The 24,894-nt window shown below is 41.3% G+C and overlaps 1 protein-coding gene across 8 annotated transcripts in view; it reads right to left on the reverse strand.

Moving 5' to 3' along the window:
* The window catches only part of SLC35D4 (solute carrier family 35 member D4), a 114,564-nt gene that overhangs the window by 77,774 nt on the left and 11,896 nt on the right, over nucleotides 1–24,894 (reverse strand). For all 8 annotated transcript variants that reach the window (XR_012498781.2, XR_016021149.1, XR_016021150.1 and 5 more), the window contains 2 exons: nucleotides 11,816–11,897; nucleotides 211–288 (listed from right to left, as the gene is read on the reverse strand). Coding sequence is in view for 5 of the 8 variants with exons in the window: in XM_074340236.2 (XP_074196337.2) it covers nucleotides 211–288; nucleotides 11,816–11,897 (160 nt within the window). In the remaining 3 variants the exon portion in view is untranslated. The remainder of the gene's footprint in view (nucleotides 1–210; nucleotides 289–11,815; nucleotides 11,898–24,894) is intronic.

A 24,894-nucleotide genomic window follows, 5' to 3' on the forward strand; every position in this document is an offset into this window, starting at 1 on the left:
CACATGTGTTTGGTGAACTGAAGGGATGTTAAAACCATGATCCTTGAAATTAGTGACCACTGTCAGGCAGCCTTGACTGGAAACAGATGGCAGGAAAAGGTAGACACTAATTTGGGCCATTAGGAAAAAAAAAACACACAAAAAACAAAAGGTGTGTCTTTGAAATTTAAAGCAAGGGAAGTGAAACCAGCATTTTATGTTATCATTTACCTCTTTCCGAAAACACTTCTGGTGCCCACAGATAATAACTTCAGCTACATTATGCAAAGTGAGAAACACAGGAATGGCCTAAAAGAAAGCAGAACAATAAGCATGAAAATATTTCCTTTGATCTCCTAATTACATAATTCTTGATTTCTTCTTAAAAATAAAGATCCGTGGGAACTTCTGGCATTCACATGTATAATCCTCTCCAGCAAAAATTCTTCTGCATAGATTAGTGCTCTCAGTGGTAGTATTATGCTTGGTAGGATGGGTGTAGAAGCTCCCCTCCTGCAGGTATTCTCATCAACACAAATTTATTAAGCACCTACTATGTGGCAGGCACTGTGCCAGGTGCAGGAGACACATCCTGTGAACGAGGTCACATGATAGGGAGACTGTCCCTATCGAGGTAAGAGCTCTGGTGGAGCCCACAGAACGGCACACATGACCACTGTGGGAGAGGAAGCCTTCTAGGAGGAAGTGAAGTTCAAAGTCTAAATGAGAAGAGAATGATGAACTCGAGTGGGCCAAATAGAAACAAAGGGGATAGACAGTGTTGCAGGCAGAGGAACACACAACAGCCCAGAGAAGAGAGTGAACCCAGCTCCTCTGGAAACTGGGGGAAATTGAGCCGGGTGGAATAGAACATGGAAGGGAGAAGCTGGGGAGAGGAAGATGGAGAGGAAATCACAGGCCATGCCAAGGAATCGGGGCTGTGCCAAAGGCCATAGGAGCCACTGAAGTTAAAGCAGACAGAGACATGATTTGATCTGTGAGTTTAAAGGAACTTGGGCTGCTGGGTAGAGGACAGGAGGCAGAGATGGTTGCAAAAGTCTAGGGGTATGGTAGAATGGTAGACTGAAAAATTGCCCCCTTCCAAAAAAAAACAAAACAGCTGTGCTCTAATCCCTGAACCTATGAATGTCACCTTACATAGCAAAAAGGGGTCTTTGCAAACATGATTAAGTTGACAATCTTGAGATGGGACATTTACCTTGGCTTATCCAGGCGAGTTCTAAATGCAAACACACGTATGTATAAGAGAAAGGCAGAGATTTGACAGACACAGAGAGGAGGCGATGTGACCACAGAGATAAAGATTAGAGTGACGTGGCCACAAATCAAGGAATGCCAGCAGCCACCAGAAGGTGGGAAAAGCAAGGAACATATCCTTCCTAGAGCCTCTGGAGGGAGTGCAGCACTGCTGACACACCTTGATTTCAGCCCAGGGATGCTAATTTTGCACTTCTGGCCTAGAACTTGGAGAGAATAAATTTGTATTGTTTTAAGCCACCTAGGTAGGGTATAATTTGTTACAACAGCCACAGGAAACGAAGACAAGTAATGATAAGATGGTGGCTTGAAGTTGGTAGTGGCAGTGACGATGAAGAACATACACATTCAGGAAATAGGAGACTGAACTGAGGTAAATATCGGAATGACTGGAATCAACTTTGCACCCCCAAAATGGGTGTCATATACGTATATGACACTCCAGTGGGTTATTAAGATACACAGAGGACCCACTGCGTATTGACTATTGAGGGCCTGTTGCTAAGAACCGCAGTCTCTCCTAATTTGACAGTCTTGACAAGGTGAGGGAGAAGGGTTAATGGACGTGGGATTTTGTTATTTCTTTGTCGATGATGATAATGATGTTTCCTGGAAGGCAGAGAAAGGTAAAGAATATGTATGGGTTTGGCATCAGACTGGCTCAGGCCTCAGCTCTACCATCTGCCAGTGGAGCAGGGCACTTATCGAAACTTTCGTTAACTGCTCTGTAGTATGAATTACAAATACCTATGACCTGGAGCTATTGGCGGGTGGAAAACAGAAATAATGTAGGTAAAGGGCCTAGATGAGTGGTTCAGGAGCACTGCTCCAAAGGTTCAGTGTTACCTGGTACCAAGCCGACCTTCAGTGGTCTCCACAAGGACCCTGAGCTGAGAAATTGTTCCCGCTTAGAGGACCTGCTTGAAGACCATGCTGCTCACTGACTTCCAGATGGATTCAGTTTTTCTCTTTTTAGAGGATATATCTTTACCTTATTTTTTTTAACACTTTTATAACTTCATAGCATTGACCTATTTGAGCATTTTGTTCTAACTTGCACCGTTTTATTTCTTTTAGAGTTCTTGCCTTTTAAAAATGTTTTCTACTTTTATCTTTCATTAACAGTTCAACTCAAGCTGGTTTTTTCCTTTTAAAATCAAACTTGATTTGAAGTATTTTGTATTTGTTTTTGTACTTTTCATTCCTCTTTTTATTCAAAACATTTTATACTTTGAAATATTTTATGTGTTTTAAGATTATTAGAGATTAAAAAAACACACAAAAAAACCTGGTTTTATCCAGTAGACCCATTTGCAAACATGCTCCTTGACCTTCTAGCTCTTGGCTTGAGAAGATAGCAAAGAAAATCTTGGACAGGTTAATCATGTGACACACGAAAGTGAATATAAAAAGGAAACCTGGGTCTTATTTATTTAAAATTAGGACCTTATTTAAAATGCTTTTCCCTCCTTGACTATGAAATCAGTAATGAGATCAGATTTAAGACAGATTATAGAATTCTAGACCCTAACCCTAGACCTCAAGGAGGCTTAATTTTCTCAATTTTATTCTCCATCTCCCTTGGTCCTACTCTGATTAGATATAGATTCTGGAAAAGGATCTATCTACACGCATAAAATTGATTTTAAAGTACACTAATAATAGCTACCAATAATATGTTAAGCACCGGGCTAATAATTTTAATTGCATTCTCTTATTTAAAGCTCCTCCCAAAAACTGTATTAGTGGATGATATTACCTTGATTTATAGACGAGAAAACCGAAGCTAAGATGTGGCAACTTGCTGGAGAGCTCATAGCAGGTTCAGGAAGAGCCGTGACTCCAGTCCAGGCCTGTCTAGCTGCCAAGCCCATGCTCCTAGCCTCGACGTTATAATACCCAAATTATGTCAAGCCCCCCAGAGTAAACTTCCTGGACCTACAGCTGTCTGAAGTTCACTATGACCGATGTGTTCCAAATCCTGCCAGTTTGCTTCTTTCAGTAATAAAACTGGTCTAAAATGGATGATCTGAAATGGATGAACACAGAGTAAAAACTCTATGCCATTTCTTTATTTATATATATATATACACATATACATATATATATATATATATACACACACACACACATATACATGTATATATGTATATGTATGTATGTATATATATATTATTTTTTTGTTTTTTAATTGGGGAATATTGGGGAACAGTGTGTTTCTCCAGGGCCCATCAGCTCCAAGTCGTTGTCTTTCAATCTAGTTGTGGAGAGTGCAGCTCAGCTCCAAGTCCAGTTGCCATTTTTTCAAGTCCAGGGGGCACAGCCCACCATTCCATGTGGGAATTGAACCGGCAACCTTATGCTCTAACCAACTGAGCCATCCGGCCGCCCCCTATGCCATTTTTAAAAGGCATATTTCCATTTCTACTTTTAAAAATTTAAATCTGAATTTCTCAAGCCACTTTTTTCTACTGAGAATTTATCAGGCTTTAGAAACAGTAATTCTACAATTGACTATGTCAGCCTCCATAGAGATCTATCACAAACAATATTAAGGCAGTGTAAACATTTCATTACTGATTTTTCCTTGGCCTCTCACTGTGCACGAGTCCCAGTCTGATCTACACTAATAGTTCAGGAGACCCACAGTGATTGATTATTTTAGAAAACCAGCCCTTTGTTATCTTTATGGAGTGAGGGCCAGCAGGACTTAACTTTTGTTAGATCAGATCAAAACTTTGAGAAATGAGAACAGTAATAGCAAGAGTTAAGATTCAATACTTATTATATGCCAAACTGCTTTATATATTTAATCTTCTTAATAACTCTATGAGGTAAATACTATTAGCATCCCCATTATACAGATGAGAAAAAGGAAGGGATATATTCTGGTTCTCCTTTTAACCTGCCTCTTAATAATTGGATGATCTAGATACTTCCTTACTGTTAAAGAGAACAGAAAAATACGCACGTCTTCCATATTGTCACGACTGTAGGAATGGCCATCTTTCATCAGGAAAAAATGACCCAAGATTAACTACCATAAAGCCCAAATAATCATTTTTTGACACAAATGTAATTGACCAAATTCAACTACACTGCAGGCCAGTTCACTTAGTTGCTTAGGGCCACAACTTGCAACTTATTTATTCTTACAGTCTGTTAGCTGAAAATTCAGCATTTCATCCATGTACCATTGGAAATTTTTCTCTGGCTGTAAAGAGAAATGGGTAATTATTACTTAAAAATTGTCATTATTCCCATACTTTCCAGACTTCAATTTTGAAGCCTTGATTATTATTTGTTCAGGTGTTAGAACTGACTTAGAACAGTTTGCGATGGAAAATTGTGGCCCGGCCCACAAGCGTGGCCTTGGGTCACTCTGCACACATGGGGGGTGACTTCCTTTTTGAAGCATGAGTTCTGGGTCAGCTTCTTAATTTTTATAAAAGAATGTCAATCCTACCTTCTTTTTGGTGATTTTTAAATGTGTTGGCATAGCCTTAATGTATAATATAGATTAAATGTACTCCAGGCCCTTTCCAAAGAATGCATCTTTGAACTTTTGGCTGCCCAATTTTTATCAAAATTGTTCATGCCAGAAATAATGTTCCTAGAGGACAGCCTAAAGGCAGTCTGCCCACCTGTGAAGGGAGCCAGAAAACTAGACAGCAGTGGTTTTAGCCCCAGAGAAAAACTCCTACTGAGCTGTGCTACGTTGTCATGCCTTAAACATGCATTAAGAATTCTAGAAACTAGGCTACTGTTGTGTTTGTTACAAAGATTTTACTGAAGACCCCACCCCCCACCACCACAAAGTTGCCCTGTCTACCTTTATGAGGACTCAAGACCTGAGAGCAAGGAAGAGCTTTGCTTTTCTTCAGCAATGGCCCCGCTCTTATAAGCACTGAGTCTTGTTAACTTTTTTTATTTGGTTACAGAAAGCCGAGGGCCGAATTCAAGGCCAAACTGTATTTATTTTGTAAGGTATTATGGCATAAATTTCTATGTGCTAAGTCTCTCTGTGGGCTCACCTAATTCTTCTTCTGTGACACTTTACCAAGATTTCTTTTAAAATTCTATTCATAAAAAATGTTTTATCGTATTTTAATCACGTTTATTTTTTAAGCCACCCCACGTCCTTTTTGGAGTGATGAGGTCTTTCTACAGGTGTATATGTGTGTATAAATGAACACATTTACAAACTGATTAGCAGGAAGTAAATTTAAGTGCTTATTTACATTAATTTTATTATTTTGTCATTAGATAGCAAACTCCTTGAAGGCAGAGGACCAGACTCCCCTCTTTCCCAGTGGATCTCCAGTACAAGTGTGGAGGCCATTTCAGTCCTTCACTTGTGCATCACATAAAATAGCTGACCCATGTAGGGGCCTTGCTATATGAAAAATAGACATCTGAAAATACCAGGAGCTCCTCCGGCGTGGCGAGATGCATGGGAGTAGCAAAGGCGTCAGGGGTGGGTGGCCTCAGCTCTCCAGCTTGCCCACATGGGAACATAAACGCACGGGCTACAACTGAGGGCAGACTGGCCTGCTCTCAGTGAACCGCGGCTCCTCTCACACTTTTCACCCCAGTGCATAGAAATAAATTCAGTGAAACTAAACATGCACGTCACACAGCACCCACAGGCGTTCTGAGCAAGGCAAGCGGGAGAACATTAGCATCCTCTCCTCTTCATAGACTCCTCGAGAAAAACCTCTTCTGGAGCTCAGGGTTTTTAGAAATAAATATATATTTTAAATTGGGGTAAAATATACACATGAAAGTTACTATTTTAGCCATTTTTAAGTGTACAGTTCAGGGGCACTAAGTACACTTACACTGTTGTGCAACCATCACCACCATCTATGTCCAGAAATTTTTCATCTTGCAAAACTGAAACTCCATACCCATTAAATACTAACTCCCCATTCTTCCCTTCTCATAGTCTCTGGAAAGCACCATTCCACTTTCTGGCTCTGTGAGTCTGACTACCCTAGGTATCTCATAAAAGTGGAATCATAGAGTATTTGTCCTTTTGTGACTGGCTTATTACACTTAACACAATGTCCTCAAAGTTCACCTATGCTGTAGCATGTGTCAGAATTTCCTTCCTCTTTAAGGCTGAATAATATTCCATGTGTGCATATACCACAGTTTGTTTATCCATTCATCCACTGATAAGATACCTGGGTCACTTCCTTCATGTGGGAGACCCTGTTTGCTCTGCCATTTGTCATGCGGGGCAGCCTGCGGGGTCTCTGGTTCCGCTCCCCGCATAAGAACACAGGATATGGTGAGGCCAAAAAGGAACACCCACGGAGACATAGATAGGGGACTCATACCAGTGTAGTCTCACTGGAGGCACTATAGTCTCACTGGAGGCTGGAGTCACATGACCTACAACCTGCTGTCCACTTCTCTGCCTGCCAACTGACTGACTCCCCAACCAACGCAGCCATGGCAGTTATATCAGTGGCTAATTGGCTCACTGGTTACAGCTGATGGTCAATTAGCCACAGCTGACAGCCATCTACTACCTGAGCCAGCACCTTTCCACATGAGGCCAAGAGCCTGGAAACTGCTCCCTGGGACTCTGTCCCCACACTTCCACCTTTCGACTATTGTGAATAATGCTGCTGTTTACATGGGTACACAAATATCTGGTCAAGTTTCTGAGTTCAATTTTTTTAATTCCTCGGAAGAGGAACTGTTGAATCCTATGGTAATTCTATTTTTAATTTTTTGAGGCTCTACCATACTGTTTTCCACAAGAGATGCACGATTTAACTTTCCTAAAAGCAACGCACAAGGGTTCCGATTTCTCCACATCCTCACCAACACTTGCTTTTTCTGTATTTTTGATAATTGACAACCTAACAGGTGTGAAGTGGTAGCTCATTATGGTTTTGATTTGCATCTTCATGAGTTTATTGGCCATTTGTATATCTTGTTTGGAGAAATGTTTATTTATGTCCTTTGCCCAGGTTGTTTGGGTTTTGCTGTTTGCTGTATGTTCTGGATATTAATCCCTTATCAGATAAATGATTTGCAAATATTTTCTCCTATCCTTGGGCTGCTGCTTTTTTACTCTGTTGATAGTGTCTTTTGATGCACCAAAGTTTTTCATTTTGATGAAGTCCAATTTGTCTGTTTTTTCTTTTGCTGCATGTGTCTCTGGTGTCATATCCAAGAACTCATTGCTAAGTCCAATGTTGTGAAGTTTCCACTCGGAGCTCTATTTAATAGTCATTTTATAAGGGTTAGGAGAACATCTTTAGACGGAGCAAGAAGATAACTAAAATCCAGAGGAGGGCTTTACTATTTTGCCAGAGAGCAAAATAAGGAATCCTTGCAGTTGGACTCTGATTGGCTCTGATAAGAAAATGTGCAAGAGGAGAGCTGCCTCCAGTCAGCAGTAACAGGGAACACTAGAGGAAGACTCTCCATTCTATGTCAATATTTACGCTCTTTTCCTTTGTGGATCCAAGTTCCTTTACATAATATTGGAGCCAAACAAGGGGGAGGGGACCCAAGCGCTCCAATGTGCTTAGCTGAGTAACTTACTCCACATGGGTCTAATTATCCATGTGTGTTTCCTCACCAACATCCCCATCCGATCTCCACCCCAAGTGTTGAGTGAATGTTGTGCTCATGAAAGACAGAAACCCTGACAAGCAATTAGGGAAGGACCAAGATCAAAGAGCTGGGTAAAAAACCAAGTCCAGACCTGTCAGGATGCCTTAACTTAGATTTGCAGAGTCTCTCCAACTGCTGACCCTGGTTTCCCCAAGCAAGAAAACAGCATGGTTTGGGCTGCCAAATCACCAACACCGGGATGACCTCTCACAGGCAAGTAACTAATGTATGCATTTGCACATCTGTTCTAAACACTCACCGACTTTGAGGTAATCCTGTCTAGCTGAGAAGGTTTCTGGCCAGGAAATTATGACAAGGGTAATAATGACCAGTCAACATAGCACTGTCCGTCCAAAGACTGGCCCTCACGCCATCACAGCCACCATCGCTGTGACCATATTCAGTGTAGAAAAGCTGGAGAAGCAGACCCAAAATAGCCTGAGTAGAAGAGCAACTACATGGTTCTGTCCCCTCCGCCTCGCTCAGTCCTGAGGGGCTGATCTCCTTTGGTGGGTGTGATTTGAGGAGGAAACGGTAAGCTTTGCAGATGAACTGCATAGTTGCCAAGCTTGGGTTTGTGTCTCTGCTTTAACATTTACGAGTTATTGATCTTGGTCAAATAATTTGCATCCCAGTTTCCTCCTCTGTAAATGGGAGTAATTAAGTCTGACTTCATCTGTCATGAAGGTTGGCAATGGGAAGTGCCCGGCAAAGGAACATTCATGGTGGCTGTTCAATAGTGAGCTGTGTATCTCTCACTGACTCCCCTTGAAGTTTCTCAAGGTCAGGAACAGTGATTTATTTGTCAAGCCCCCAGCACATAGCAGATCCCCAATAAATATTTGCTGAATGGAGAACCACAGAAGAATCTCTTTCCCTTAGCTCTGTATATCATTTGGTCGTGAGTTTGAGGTGGAAAAACCAATAAAGATCTGTCCCCACAGAGCCTTTGCAGAGTTAAACGAGCTTCCTCTCAGGGGTTGCTCATCAGGAAAACAGCTTTAAAGTCTTAGTCAGAGAAAGGAGGCCTTTACAGAGCAGAGCTACCTAGAAAGTGTTTTGCATAACAATACACCCACAGATTTTTAACTGAGCACTTTCCCCCCAATTCCTCATGGATTCATTAAACTGACAGCGTGGCGCCAGCACATTGCTGCCTGTTTTCTATCTAACACAAGCTGTATGAGTGCCTCATGTTTAATCCACTTTGTGAATTTTTAAGCAACTATGTAAAAACAAAAAGCTCGAAAATAAAGAAAAGATGCTGGGTTATTTCACCTAAAAACAATGTGTGCCTGCTTTCTTTCCTCCTCTTTCCCTAACTGGGTATGTTTGGCTTTTTGGCTGTTTCCCTTTGCTCAGAATTTGAATTGTGGCAGCTTCTTTTTGCGTATCAAAGAAGGCTGTGCTCTAGGTCAATGCCACTCAAAGTGCTGGTCCTCAGGAAGATAAGCAGTCAGAATGTAAATGCATTGCTTCCTTCTACAAAAAGTATTGCTATGAAAAAAAAAAAAAGTCAGCTCAACTAAGCAGTGTGTTCAATGCCAAAGTTGATGCATATTCTGGCACAATCTCCTGCGGACAGGTAACACAGAACTTACAGACTGGCACCGCCTGTGGATCCTACCTCCAGAAGCATTGCTCTGGGTTACAGAACTCCCCATTTGCCTGAGAATGTTCTAGACTACATTTACAATGGACTTTTGAGGGGGTTTTGACCACCTAATAGCCTTATCCCTTCTTTTGGTAAAGCACTCCAACATAGAGGACCTGCCATGCCTTCTCTGAGTCTGTGAGATCCAGGACGGGATCCTGTATGAGGGCGGGCTAAACAGTACTCTGAGTCTCTTCAGCCACAGTGACTGGTTCAGGGAGGCCAGGATCCAGGGCCAGCCAATCAGCATAGTTCCATCCTCCTGGTTAGCTTTCAGACCTGGGATGGGCAGTAGCCCTGACTGATGCAATCAGAGTGAATCTTGGGACTCATGCAGGAGCTATCTTTCTATTAGACTTAAAATATGGAGGATGTGAGTCTGGAGTCAATAACACCCATGACGGGAGAGCCTGGCTACGAAATGGGGCAAAGACAGAGAGAGAGAAACTGGGTTCTGAGTATGTCACTGGAACCTCTGGATCAAGCCTTGCCTGAAGCAGCTCTTACCCCTCTGGCTTTTCGGGTATATGAACCATGAATTTCCCTTTGATTTAGACCAGTTTGTGAGCTTTCTAACACTTGCACCCAAAAGAGTCTGAAGTTATGCATGACTGCTATACCCTGGACTCATTCTACAATCTATATGCATTGGTCCTAATGAGCACATCTGAAAAGGCAAAAGGTCAGAGAAGCTGCAACTATCTGGAACCAGAGGCAGATGACCAAGACTTTCCACACTTAAGTTCCTTCTTCTGTCAGGTGATGAACATCTGCCTTACCTCTTAGGTAACTATGAGAATCACATACAAAGACATAGGAAACAGATCACTCTGTAAACATATGAAATAGCACGGTACATACAAAAAATATTGTTGTTATTAGCACAACAATAGTAACAAAATTCTGGCATCCATAACTACCCAGATCCTATTAAAAACTTTAAAAGGCTTTGGACAACACATTGTGTTTTTTTTTGTTTTTTTGTTTTTTAAATTGATTCATTTTTATTAGTTTCAGGTGTACAAAGCGACATAATAGTTAGACATTTAAACCTCTCAACACTTTTTTGTTTTTTTTTGTTTTTTAATCAAATGCTCTTCTCTGCTGTAGGAGAGGGAGCACCCTCTGCAGGTCACAGGCTGTAAAGTGAGGCAGCAGAGTCGCAGGAGCCTGACAGAATCATCAAGAGGCAGCTGAAAGCCAGTGCAGGCCTTCTGCTCTGGCTGTGCACCACCAGGCACCGTGGGCCATTTCCTAGGCCCACCCAGGACGTTCCTCCCCCACTGCACACATCATCCCGTCCACTTATGCTTATCAAGCATGAAAGAAAAATGATTTCATTTAGAAATTATTGCTATTAATTCTCAACTGCTATTTTGCAACTTTGGAGTTGTCCTAACAATACCGTGATATTGTTATCCAGTTAAGCAGATCTTGCTTGTCTGTTGTTACTGTTTTCATATCTGAGACTTAAGAGAACAACATAACAACCAACTTTACATTGTTTTGCAAATTTTGCATTTTTCCAAAAGTAGGAACACAATCATTTTCTGATGAAAACCAGTTAGTAGTCAGGGGACAAAACGGGAAGAAGCATTACTACCATTACTGATTTTTAAGCCATGTTCTGAGTCTCTGGTCAATGGTGGTATTAATGGATTCTCTTTTGATGGCAAAATAACTAAAATGTTGGAGTTCTATGTAATGTAACTGGAAGAAGTTTGTTTTTCACAGTTCGCACCTTTGAGGAACTCAATCCTGGGGGGGGCGGGGCTAGGAGGAGAGAATGAACACTTGTTTCACTAGCATCCCCATGTTACTGGCTGTTAACTCTGTGCCAGGCCTGTACAAGCACATCCACGACTGAACCCAGTATGCCCTGGGGCCACATTACCAATGGGCAAGGTTACGGTTCCCTAGAAGCAAGAAGCAGGCGAAACCCTCTCTGCCTGCGCCTGAGGGTGGCTTGAATTGAAGCAGATCAGGCTGGCCCTGTCTATGGCAGGCTCCACAAACGTCGCTACTCTTTCTTCCCGCATCTCCACCTTATAAAACAAGTTGGCCATTCCCTGTTATCTGTTCATCTTCAATTTAGGGAGGGGGGTAAAAGACCCCATGTTGGCCCCAGGTCCAAGACTTGTTGTCTAATCTAGCTACACCATTATTAAAGCTGCTGCTTTGTCCCCTTTGATCCAGAGCACAATATGTTAAAAGGAAAAGGGGCAAAAGACAAAGGGCTGTCCTCCCAAAACCTCTAACACTTACCAGTCTGGACAATGCTCTGGAACCAGCATAAATGATACCCACAAACAGCACAGATGCAGGAAGCCACGTCAAAACATCCGATCTAGAAAGAGGAAAAGAAGCCATAATACTTCTGTCACTTTATGTCCAAAAGACCTAGCTGGAGGGTATTATCCTTCAGATGCTCGAAATACAGTGACAGTGGTTTTCTAAGCAACTCTGAGTGACTCAAAGAGTGTGACGTGGTCTGTATCCATCGAGAATGATCCATCGAGGCTGATGAAGCCATCATGCCTACAGCCCGTCACTCTTTCCACTACTTAGTGTTACTGATCCCACAACAAGGCATAGATTGAGCTGCATATGGGTAAGCCTTCCTGCAGGTTTGGAGAGAGAACAAGTCTGATTTTTTTAGGGGGGTCAATAAACACTATTCTTTGAATTTACATAGCCAGAAGTTTTGAACCCAAACCATATTATTGAAAAATTAAAAAGGCTCTTTACCTAGGCAATATATCGAACAGCTGCCTGGAACCACAACAAAAGGAACCACAGTGTCAAAGGACAGAATTTAAAAATAAAAGAGTGCTAGAACTTGCGTTGGGTGGCCATGTGCTGATTTCTTCAGCCATTAACCTGGCGTGCCAGTTCCAGGAATCTTTAAGGACTTGGTGCCACTGTGGCCACACCAAGAACAGCTTTTTAAAAATACAGTTTAGCATCTTGCTCTCCTCAAGAAAAGCAAAATCCCTGTTTTTACATGGAGTGCATATCACTGGGCTTGCAACTTGCTTCCCTCATCAGTTACAAATGCATGCGGTCCACTAATTCAAGTTCCCAGAGTAATTCTAATAATAGATATAAATAAATGACCATTCCAGCAGGATATAACAAAATAATCCCAACTAACTCAATGAACTGCTCTCCTGGGATGGTGCCTGCTCAAGAAATGATCTTTGTTCATTTTATTAGCATGGGCAGGCACTCCATCCATGATCAGACCTGCTTTTGTGCAACTTTCCAGGGAAGATGGCATTAAAATGTTTCCAGCCTCTAGTAAAGCCTTCAAGCCCTACTTCCCACTTCCCGTACATTTGTTCAGCAAATACTTACAGCAACGTGGAAGGTGCTTACAGCATCAGAATTATTAACGGCAACATCACAGTTGACATTTGTTGAGCACTTGTTACACACCAGGCACTGTGTGTACTAAATGTTTTTTACACTGTATCTTTCAAAAACATGCACAACAATCTTACGAGGAAAGAATTATTATTATCCCCATTGTGCAGATGAGGAAAGTGAGGCACAAAGAGTTTAAACATTTGCCTGTGGTCAGAAGAGCTGGTCATGGCAAAGCCAGAATTTGAAGTCAGGTCTGTCTGACTCTAAAGCCCTAGCTTTTAACCACCCTTTCATACTTTACCCTCAAGGACTTCGTAATCTAATGGGAGACATGGACATATAAATAGCTAAGCTATACTTACATGATTTTGCTTGGGTAGCAGACTAAACAGCTAATTATCTGAGGAGTCTTCTCTGTTACTACTAGTCCTGCTATAATAATAGATGTCTGCACTTCCAACCAAAAGGTGAACAGAGAAAGGAAGATCCTCCATCCTAATGGGTTAAGCGTAACGTCAGTTAATTGCTACTCTTCTAGGAAAAGGCTTTCCCATTAGACATCAAGGGTCAAGGGAGACAGGATCCAGAGCCATGGCCCGCTGTGCACCGGAAAGAAGCCCAGAGCATATACTGTAGGGAGCACTGATGAGGAAGGAAGGAGTGCACTGGGCGAATGGGAGCTGGCCTCGCTGCAGCAGGCCCAGACCTTTGGAATGCAAGGTCAGTGAGGCCCCAGACATTTATTTGTGCTCCATTCCCTCTCAAACAAAGAGAACTGCTGAGCCATGTACTCCAAGACACATTAGAGTATCTGAGAAGCCATGGACGTTTGGAAAAGAAAACATGGCTAGGGAACATCTTGTATTTTCACCCTTCCACCCTAAAATAAAAAGAAATAATTTTAACTAGAAAAAATATACATAGGTCTAGTTAAAGATTTCTGGGACATGCTATAGGGCAGCTGTGTGAGCATTTGGCTCCAAATATGGGACTATGAGCCAGGCACAGGGGCACTGCTGCTTCTGTTCTCTACAAACATCTCACTCAGGGCCCATCTTCAAGGTGCATGGAGTCGGAGCCACGTGCACTAGTGGTGGGACTCTAGATACCTGCAGAAGTGACTGGTTACAGAGCCCTTCCTTGGCCTCGTCCCCAGCTTTTTATCAGTGAGACAGCTGCCTTCCTTTGTCACACACCGATATAAAACTACAGCCGCTATTAATAATAAATGTGAGTCACTGGAAAAAATTGCTGCCAAACCAGGTACGGGCAAGACAGACAAGTGTGAAAGGATAGGGGGGGAAAGGAAAAATAATTAAAAATTGAGAAGGATTCTCCATTCATATCGTTTCTAAGTATCAAAGTTCTCATTTCACTGAAAATCATAGAACACACATTGTGTCGTTTCATTTATGCATGAAAAGATTCGAGGGAATACTAGCTGACAATCCATATATAAAGGAAAAGCTTTACCAAAAGATTAACAAATTAATGCATATTTATACACCTTAAATTACAATAAATTGTTTCATCAAGCGATGATACTCTGATTTATCTGACTTTCAATTAACCCACTAATTACCTGACAAAGTCAGATAAGGGAATTATTGTAAATATTATTAATGTCTCCCCTACCTCTCAACTAAATTATAAGTTTCATAGAGGTGAGAACCATGTGTATTTTGTTTATATAAATAAATGTAAAACATTACATTGATGAATGTTACGAAGGAGACTAAAGGACTGTGCTATACCATAAGGGTATCTGACCTAGTCAGTGAGGATAGGGAAACCCTACTCAGAGAAGTGATGTTTGAAATAAAATCCAAAATTAAACTGGGCATAGAGTGTGGGTTAAAGCAATAGAAGGGACACAACATTTCACACATAAATATAGCATGTGCAAATGCCCTGTGGCAAGAGGAAATTGAAGGCAAGTGTAGCTTGAGTAGATGGAGAGACAAATCCAAAAGTAGGGAGGGTGTAATATAATCTGATTTGCTTTTTGAAAAGTTTGGCTACAGTATGGAGAATAGATTGGAATGGGGTTGGGGATATGAAGGCAGGACGTTAGTTAGATGGACATTGTAGTAGTCCAGACAATGATGGAGAGCATGGACCAATTTGAGAAATCAGTAGAGCTTGGTGGTCATTTCTGCTAAGGGGTGAAGGATATAAGACACCAAAGATGACTCCCAGGTTTCCAATTTGAATAGTGGATGGACGGTGGTGCACTAGATATGACAAATTGGAAGAGGTTTGATTGGGACAATCATGAACTCTGTCTTGAAATTGGTGAACTTGAGATGCTTTTGGAATACCCAAGCAGAGATGTCAAGTAGGGAATTGGATGTAAGGGTCTGGGGATCCTCCCCTGCTCTCTAGTAAGCAAGAATGCACTATTAAATGTGTCTTATATTTGATTTTCCTGTATTCCCTTACTCCCTGGTTTTGAGGATAAAATTCAAATATATTTTCTTCAACGTAATTTCCCCCTTGGTCCAGTACTCTCAGCAATGAGTCTCTCAAGGTTTGGTAAGACTTTCTCACGAACCTATTCTTCATTAACTGTCTATTCCTGAATTCTAGGCAACACTGAGCTCATGAAATGTACAAGCACGTGGGAGAGATGGACAGCACACAGACGGCGGCAGTCGTGGGAGCGCACATCCGGGTCTTCCTTCAACAGAGAACCGTTTGCTGCACGGAGTGTAGTCAGTTGACAACTGCACTGACATAATTTGAAGAACTGTTTATACTTGCTGCTTCAGGAATTAGAATTTAGATCTCTGGCATTCAGGGTTTCCATGACTGTTAATGTGCTATCACAACGCAGAGGGGTCAGACCTTTCACCAGTTACCTGGGGCAGATAAAATCCATGACAACTAAGTTTTCTATACGTTTCCAGATATTAGACAAAGTGAAGATGAGCTACAAGGTGGTGGTGCTTCTTTGTGCTTTTGCCATCTCTTAACATATTTTTTAAATCATTTCTTCAGGAAGAAATGAAACTATAATTTTAAAATTCTACTTAGCTCTGAGGAGCTATAACTGAGGATTATTTTCTAGGGAGATATAGCAATAAGGGATGGAAGTCATACATGGTTTGGGGCACTGGAGAGTATAATGTTATAACATTCACACAGTTACCCAAATCATTGGAAATTATAATTAGCTCTCTTCACTCCTGAGGAATGTTCCAGCAATTAGCTGACTAACTTTAACCGGTAGATCTAAGGGATGGACAGACCTCACATATTTCTCTGGGCTGTGCCCTTTCTTCTAGGTCAGGTCATCCAGAGCCGGGGTCATCTAGAGGTCATCTGGGAGTGGGGGCTGGAAGGAGGCATAAGTACAGACCAGAAGGTTTTGTGCAATGGAAAGAATGTGCCTTTGTGGTCAGACAAACCTTCATATTGAAGGTTTATATCCCAACTCTAAAGCTAGTTGATTCATATCTCAAATCTAAAACTAGTTTGCAATGAGAATTCAGTTTTGTTTTGTTTTGTTTTTCATTTCTGAAATGGGGCTAATAATGCTCAGATAGCTACTGAGAAGATTAGCTAAGAGAAGGAACACGCAGTACGTGGGGTAGTGCATGGCACAGTAAAAACAACAACTACACTCAACAAATGTTCTCCTCTGGCTTTTCTACATATAACCCCAAGGACAGAAGCGTTAAGGAAGACTGATAGATCCACCTATAGAAAATGGTTAAAAGACCCATAAAGAAAATTGAGAGATAATTAACAAACCAGGAAAAAATATTGGCAACATATAAAACAAGCTGGAGTTTAATATCGTTAATGTATAATGAGTGCTTACAAATATAAGAAAAAAATCATCTCCCCAAAAGAAAAAAAAAGCAGTGGACAAAAACAGGTAATTTTTTTCCTTTTCTCCCCTCCCCTGCCTTCCCCTCCCATCCTGTCTTCTCTTCTCTCTCTCTCTCTCTCTCTTTCGCACGCACACACACACACACACACACACACAATACAAATGGTCAACAAACACATAAAACGTTATTCAACCTCCTTAATAAGAAGAAAACTTTAAGACAATGATATACAAGGTTTTGCCCAAGAAACTAGGAAGTTTATAAAGTTAGTATCTAATATAAGGGTCATGAAATCAATTTCTTCATATATGACTGTGAGATATAAATTGGTATCTTTCTGGGTATTTATGTAATACTTGGCTACACTCATCAAAAGCCTTGATATATGTATATCTCTGAGGTATTTAAAGGTATCTAAGATGTTTTCATTTATAAGTGGACTAAAACTGCATTCTGGTCTCACTGTTGGTCATGAGATAGCCCAGAACCTCAGGGCTTGGTATTGCTTCCTCTGCCTGAAACCCTCTCCCTCCAAACACCTGCATGGTCCACTCTCTCTGTATCCAGACCTCTGCTCAAAAGTCATCTTATCCGTATGTCCTTCTTACCCACCCTACATAAAGTAACAATCCCCACCTCTATCCACTGGTAAACACTCAGGTGTACACACTCAGGTGTACACACGCATCTATACCCTTGACCTGGCTTTCTTTTTCTCTACACTTATTGTCATTGGACACATCATACACGTCCATTTTCATTTGTTTCTTATCTGTCTACTTCAATGGAATGAAAGCTAGGGCAAGGATTTTTGTTTGTTTTGTTCACTGTGCACCTAGAGCAATGCCTGGCTTATACAGTAGACACTCAAATATTTGTTGAAAGAATCACCATGTATTACTTTTCTAACTTAAGAAAAAAGTTTCCCTTTTGTCTCTAGACTGGTACAAGGGGAAAACAACAGCAACAAAATATATCAGGAAACTCCAGTCGTGACCCTAATTCACATTTCTTCCTCTGCTTTTCTCGAGTCCTCCACAGACTTAGCTCTGAACAGAATTGCTGGAGTTTACAGCTACTTGGTTTTTAAGGGCAGAGATGAGAGCAAAAAATACCGACATCCTGCCATCTGCCTCTTTGAAATGGCCCTAAAGGGGAATTCAAACAATTTCAAATTCAATAAACATTTATAACACCCATGTTATAATCTATAACTATGACAATAAAAAACAAACAAATCTGTTTCTTCAATAGACATGAACTTAGAAACTTGGAATGGAGGCTATTTCGTTTTGTATAATAATTTATCTCTTTTCTTCTTAAAAAGTAGTACCTACCCAAGCTAGAAAATCTTGAAAATACAGATAATCAAGAAAAACACTGCAATTACCACCCTAAGACAACCACTGTTAACACCTTGCTATGTCTCCTTCCAAATAGTGCACACATTGCACATGTGACCACTTCAACAAAAATGGGACCCTAATGTACATATTGTTTTAGAACCTGCTTAACTTAATACCTTTGCTTGTCAAGAAATCATCCCCAATAATATTAATACTAGGCTATTATTGGACATTTACATTAACCCAGTTTTTCACTATTCTCATACTGTAATGGGTATCCTTGAGTATATTCTCTTCTCATATTCATGATCTTTTGTCAACATTCAGGATAAATTCCCTGAAGTGGAATTGCTGTTTAAAGATACATGCACTAAAGTTTATAAGTGGTTACAAATCGCCTTCCAGAGAGGATATACTGACTCACCCTCTGCTAAGGACTGTACGTGTTTGTGTCCTATCGTAATTCATATGTTGAAATCTTAACTCCCAGTATGATGGCATTTAGAGGTAGGGTGTTTAGGAGGAACTCGGGTCATGAGGGTGAAGCCCTCATAATGGAATTAGTGCCCTTATCAGAGCAGACCCAAGAGAGCTGGTTTCTCTCTCTGTGCCACGTGAAGATACAGCAAGAAAGCAGCCAGTCATCTGTAAACCAAGAAGAGGCCCTCACCAGAACCCAACCATGCTGGCACCCTAATCTTGGAATTCCCACCCTCCAGAGCTGTGAGAAATAAATCTGTGGTTTAAGCCACCCAGTTTGTGGTATTTTTGTTATAGCAGCCTGAACTAAGGCCCCCTCCTTTATAGCTATCACACCGTATGATTCTAAGCCTGCACATTAGGAACAAATGAGACACATGCTATTCATTAATGCACTCTTTCTTTCTCCACCTTTCATTCATAAGGCAGCACCATCTGGGCCTCCTGTGCTGGTTTATTCTTTCATTATCCTATGTGCCAACATGGGAGGCAAGGTGAAATTAAATTCTGAGGTGGTCCTGGCGGAATCTTGATTCTCTATGGTGCACGAGTCTCTGGGGAGCAGCTGCACCAGTGAGTGAGCGAGTGTGAGGGTGTGTGTGTGTGTGTGTGTGTGTGTGTGTGTGTGTGTGTGTAGGGATTTCTCAGCAACTCCTTGGGGGATAGATTATAGACCATACAATTACAGACAGCAGTCCCTGTTGAAGGATTCTGGGCCACAGGGTATGGTTTAAAAATTCTGGTGATACATAATTTTTCTTACATGGTTTATGGTTTATATCTCACATGACTTATAAGTACAGGTATTGCATGTAGTTTGAGTTGTGGACTTGTTTTTTTGTTTGTGCACACTCTAGTGTCCCTAAGAGCCTGATGGATAAAGCATTTTACAAGAAGCTAATAATAGTCTGTTGGCATGAATTATAAAACTGTTGCTATTGAGATGAAGGTTAATTAAATTAAGTCACTTGTTTTTCAAATAGCGCATGAATTATTGAGGGAACATCTGCTCCGTGAAAACACTCAGAAGTTTATCTGGGCATAGGTCCCCGAAGGGCTCCTTGAGCTTTCTTGAATATTCTGTGTTATACTGACACCCAGTGGACCTAAAAAGAGTTTCCATACATGAAAATAAGTGACCAAGACACCAGGGCTCATATGTTGGTTATTGGCATTATCTAAAACAGTAACACCTTACAATTGTAAAGTCAACATTTGTTCACAGTTTACAAGGACTCCTCCTGCATACGAGGTCGGACAATTAAGTTCGCGAACTCATCCTAGAAAAAGTGCTACATACCTCATTGCTGAATATCACTACGGTCACCTTCGAAGTAATCCCCTTGGGAAGCTATGCACTGATGCCTGCGCCTAGTCCACCCTTCAATGCAATTTTGGAACTCTTTTTCTGGAATGGCCATCAGAGCTGTCATCGTATTACCCTTGATGTCCTGACTGTCATCAAAATGTCTTCCTTTCAACATTTCCTTTATCTTCGGGTAAAGAAAGAAGTCATTGGGGAACAGATCAGGGAAGTAGGGAGGATGTTCCAATACAGTTATTTGTTTACTGGCTAAAAACTCCCTCACAGACAGTGCCGTGTGAGCTGGTGCATTGTCGTGATGCAAGAGCCATGAATTGTTGGTGAAAAGTTCTGATCGTCTAACTTTTTCACGCAGCCTTTTCAGCACTTGCAAGTAGTAAACCTGGTTAACTGTTCGTCCAGTTGGTACAAGTTCATAACGAATAATCTCCTTGATATCAAAAAAGTTTAGCAACATTGTTGCAAAAAGTTCACAAACTTAATTGTCCCTCTTCGGATATTAACTCATTACTTACAGAAGATGCCTAGATTTAATTTTTTTCGTACATTACTGCTGAATATGGTCCTCAAAGAGGTTTATTCCCTTTTCTCCTTTCTTCTGACTTTTCTTAGACCTTTCTCCTTCCCGCTTTGCTCCTCCATTGACAAAGTTCAGCCCTAATACTACTTGAACACAAGAACCCTGTGAAGATACTGTTTCTCACAGAACAAAACTTAGAGCAGGACTCAGCAAACCACGCCTGTGGGCCAAATCCTGCCTGCTGCATGGTTCTGAAAACAGTGTTTTATTTGCACACAGCCACACCTGTTTGTTTACATTCCTCTACGGCTGCTTTCATGTTACAAAGGCAGAGTTGAGTAGTTATGACAGAGGCTATATGGGCCCACAAAGCCTAAAACACTCACTGTCTGGCTCACTGTGCCGACTCCTGATTTAGAATAACGCAGCTTGGGTCTCAACTTCTGGAACTTAGAGCTGGGCTGCCCAAGTCTTCACACACCAGACAATGCTCCCTAACTAGACACAAAGGACCTTATTACCACTACGTTCTGTAAAGTTTTATTTTTCAGGCACTTTCATAACTGGTTTTTCCCATAACTCAGAATCATCACTTCCTCTCATTTCCCATTTCATTAACCAGCCCAAGATTCTCAATATGTAACCCCCAGTTCATGCTGAAGTAGAAATCCTGTCACCTTCAGGGAGGTTCTGACAACTCCTGAAGGCCAACAAAAGCCTCAAGGAAACAAGTTCCCAAGTCCAAATACTGCCCCGTTGGAAAGACCACTGCTCTCCTTCCCCCTAGTTACAATGCTGCTGCATCTTCAGGTTGCCACCTGCAGCCTCCCCAGTCAGAGCAGTTACCCCACCCCCTCCGGCCCCTCAGGACCTCACCCCTCCCCTGGAAGGATCAAGGCTAGATGTCCTGGGGCTGAGCCTTAGGACAGAGACTGCAGGGGCAGCACAGAACACAGGAGATGCCAGTACTAAGAAATACAGACCAAAAAAGACAAAGAAATATAGGTTGCCCAGGTCCCCGAATAATAAGTGAGGCAGGATAGAAGAGAAGTAAATAATAAATACGAGAAAGAAAGAAATCACAGTACAAGCACATTGCCAATACAAAGTCCACAAATGACTGAAAATCCAAGCTAATGTGCAAGACTTTGGTCTCAGTCAGGTCTGGGAGTCCTCCATTGCACACGGTCGGCTTAGCCTTGTGAAAAGGCCAGAAAGGGGCTATATGGACACAGAGTGACAGAGGCATGAGGTGTGGTCTATAAGAAAGCATGAGTTCAGTAGATTCCTATGCACTGGGTGATATAGGCTGACCTACAGGTATCAAATGTCAAAATCCTGTCCTGAAAAAGACAGATACTTCATGGTATCACTTTTATGTGGAATCTTAAAAAAATAATTTAAAAAGTCACACTTATAGAACTAGGGAGTAGAAAAGTGGTTACTGGGGTTGGGGGGTAGGGAAGTAGTGAGAGGTTAGTAGTAAAAGAACACAGACTTTCAGCTATAAGATGAATGAGGTCTGAGGATCTATGGTGTCGGCAATTGATAACAACTGTATTATATAACTGAAATTTGCTAAGGGAGTAGAACTCAAATGTCCTCATTTAAAAAAAAAGGTAAAGATGTGCGGTAATGGAAATGTTAATTAACTAGATGACACGAATCTTCCACAATGAATATATATATAAAATCACCACAAAGTACATTTTAAATATCTTAAAATTTTGTCAACTATACTTCAATAAAGCTGAAAAAAAAAACCAAAAAAAACCCTTTATCAAGTCTGGCCTCATGTACTCTTCTCCCATAATCACAACACCAACAACAATCATATTTTATTTAGTATTACGTCCCTTTAGTGGCTCTCAGCATGTTTCCTGAGGAAGTTTTGGAAGTAGGTTTTATTCCCCCCCCCCCCAGAGTAATCTCTACATATATACTTATAGCATTCCCCTGGAGAGAAAACAACAGGGAGAAATACCAAAAACACATGAATTTGAGTGCTAACTTTCTTCTGTGAGCAAAGACGACTTTTAATACAACTACAAGAGTCACTCAAAATGAAATACTAACACATTAAAGTATATTTGGGAAATTTTAACCACCAGTAGCTTTGATGAAGGTGGGCTATCTCACTTGAAAACAAATAAATACCCAATTTATTAAAAAGAAGTACAATCTTGGCTCACTTTTCATTTCTTTAGGAACAGGGCTGAGTTAATTTAGAGATTTTATCAAATATATTTGTTATGGTTCTCCACAAAGACTCTCAATGAAAAATTAAGGGGTGGGGGCTTTGCCTTCACCTGTTAGAAATCTCTGGCCACAAAGTTATTGTGGCATAGAATTTTTAACTTGAAACTTCTCATCCTTGAAAGCTTGAAAGTTAAAAATGTTCTCTTATGTACAGTGGACAAAAAGTGGCAAGTATGTTAAAACTTACTTTCAAAGTGTTTTTATTTAAACATGTAGGCTGGTAGTACAGGAATTGGAGGATGATGTCTTAAGTCTCCAAGGAAATCCCACCTGAGTTTGAGTCAGCAATAGTTTGAGAATCGATTAAAGAGTGCTATGTTCTCACTGTGCTACCAGATGAAACAGGTAAGAATGTTCTTTTAGAATTACATTTTGGAAATACAGAAACCTTTCAGCAAAGGGCTTCAACATCTGCTAGAAAAATCACTTTAACATTCTGCAATGGCTTGGCAACATATAATGACAAGCTTGTGGCTGAAAACCAGTGCTATCATTCCCAAGACAGAACCCATCAAGGGCATCATCCAACAGTTGGTGGTAAAAACAGGTTGCCAGGAAAACATCTTGGGAGGAGAATGATTCCATGAAGTCACTTGGTGGAGTCAATACATGTCGTGGCCAGAGACTGACCGACACAGCAAATATGGCCTCTTTGCAACCTAAGAAATGTGGTGCCAGGTTATGTAACTTGTTTGAGAGGGAATCTGAGATTCGGCTGTGCTCCAGGCTATAAGGACAGGATAAATGAGCTCTCTGTGGCACATGCTATTAAATACCAATTTGGGACCCACCCTCCAGCCCCACCATTATAATTCCCACTGCACGATGACCTCAGGGACTCCAAACCGTCTTCCAGCTGTTGTTTTCATTTTTAGTAGAAGCCAACCTCTGCTATCTCCACACAAGTACCCAGTCACACAGCAAAGCTGGGCGTTGATTCCCTAATGACATCATCAGAGAGCCAAGTCCAGTAGGAAACAGCAACCACTGAACAAACACAAACCCAGCCCCGGCGTACACAAAAGCACACTGGTGCTGAATCCCTGCTGTCAGCCAAGGGCCCAAGAATGACAACTGGAAATCCTGAGCTGTACCATAGTTATTATCCACAAGATCCACTAATAACGAAGACACTGGGATCTTGACCAAGAAGCATAACTGAGGTGACATCACGTGTGTGGCTGTGAAACCACCCAAGTCCAGGAGGTAGAGGTGAAAAGGTCTCTAAGAATTTAGGCAAGGGGATTGAAAGGGATATTTCATGAATCTTCTGAGATGGTAGAAACTAGCACCACATGAGTTCAGGGGAAAAGTGTTTCATGGGTCTCAGACTTCTATTGTCAGAGGACCATTTCTTCCAGGGAAATAATCTTGAGGACCTTTGACTTTATTCAGTTCTACTAGTCATTCCTCTCCCCAGCCAAAAAAAAAAAAAAAGCAATAAATTATAAAGAATTCCATCAATAGTTAAGTGGATAAACAAAATGTGGTATATAATGTGGTATACATACAAAGAAATACATTTAGCCTAAAAAGGAATGAAATTCTGACACATGCTACAACATGGATGAACCTTGAGGACATTATACTAAGTGAAATAAGCCAGTCACAAAGGGACAAATACTGTATGTGTCACTAAAAGGAGTAACTAGCGTAGGCAAATTAATAAATATAAACAGTGGAACAGTGGTTTACCAGGGGTTGGAGGGGAGGAAGAATGGAGAGTTATTGTTTAACGAGTACAGAATTTCTGCGAGGGATGATGAAAAAGTTCTGGAAATGGGTGGTGGTAATAATTGCACAACAGTGTGACTGTCCCTAATGCTACTGAATTGTACACTTAAAAATTGTTAATAAATGGTAAATTTTATGCCACATTTTTTTACATACAAAATAAGTAAGTATGAATAAATGGCATTGGATTTAAGGAAACATGACTAAGGTAATGTTTAAAAGACTACTGTTAGGGCGGATGGGTGGCTCAGTTGGTTAGAGTGCCAGCTCTGGGCAGCGGGGCTGCCGGTTGGATTCCCACATGGTCAGTGAGCTGCGTCCTCCACAACTAGAATGAAGTCAATGAGCTGCCGCTCAGCTCCCGGGTGGCCAGATGGCTCAGTTGGTTGGAGCATGGGCTCTCAACCACAAGGTTGCCAGGTTCGACTCTTCGACTCCCACAAGGGATGGTGGGCTGCACCCCCTGCAACTAA

The sequence above is a fragment of the Rhinolophus sinicus genome, chromosome 4 (assembly GCF_057876585.1).
Source record: "Rhinolophus sinicus isolate RSI-liver-muscle chromosome 4, RSI-T2T, whole genome shotgun sequence".
Lineage (NCBI taxonomy): Eukaryota > Metazoa > Chordata > Mammalia > Chiroptera > Rhinolophidae > Rhinolophus > Rhinolophus sinicus.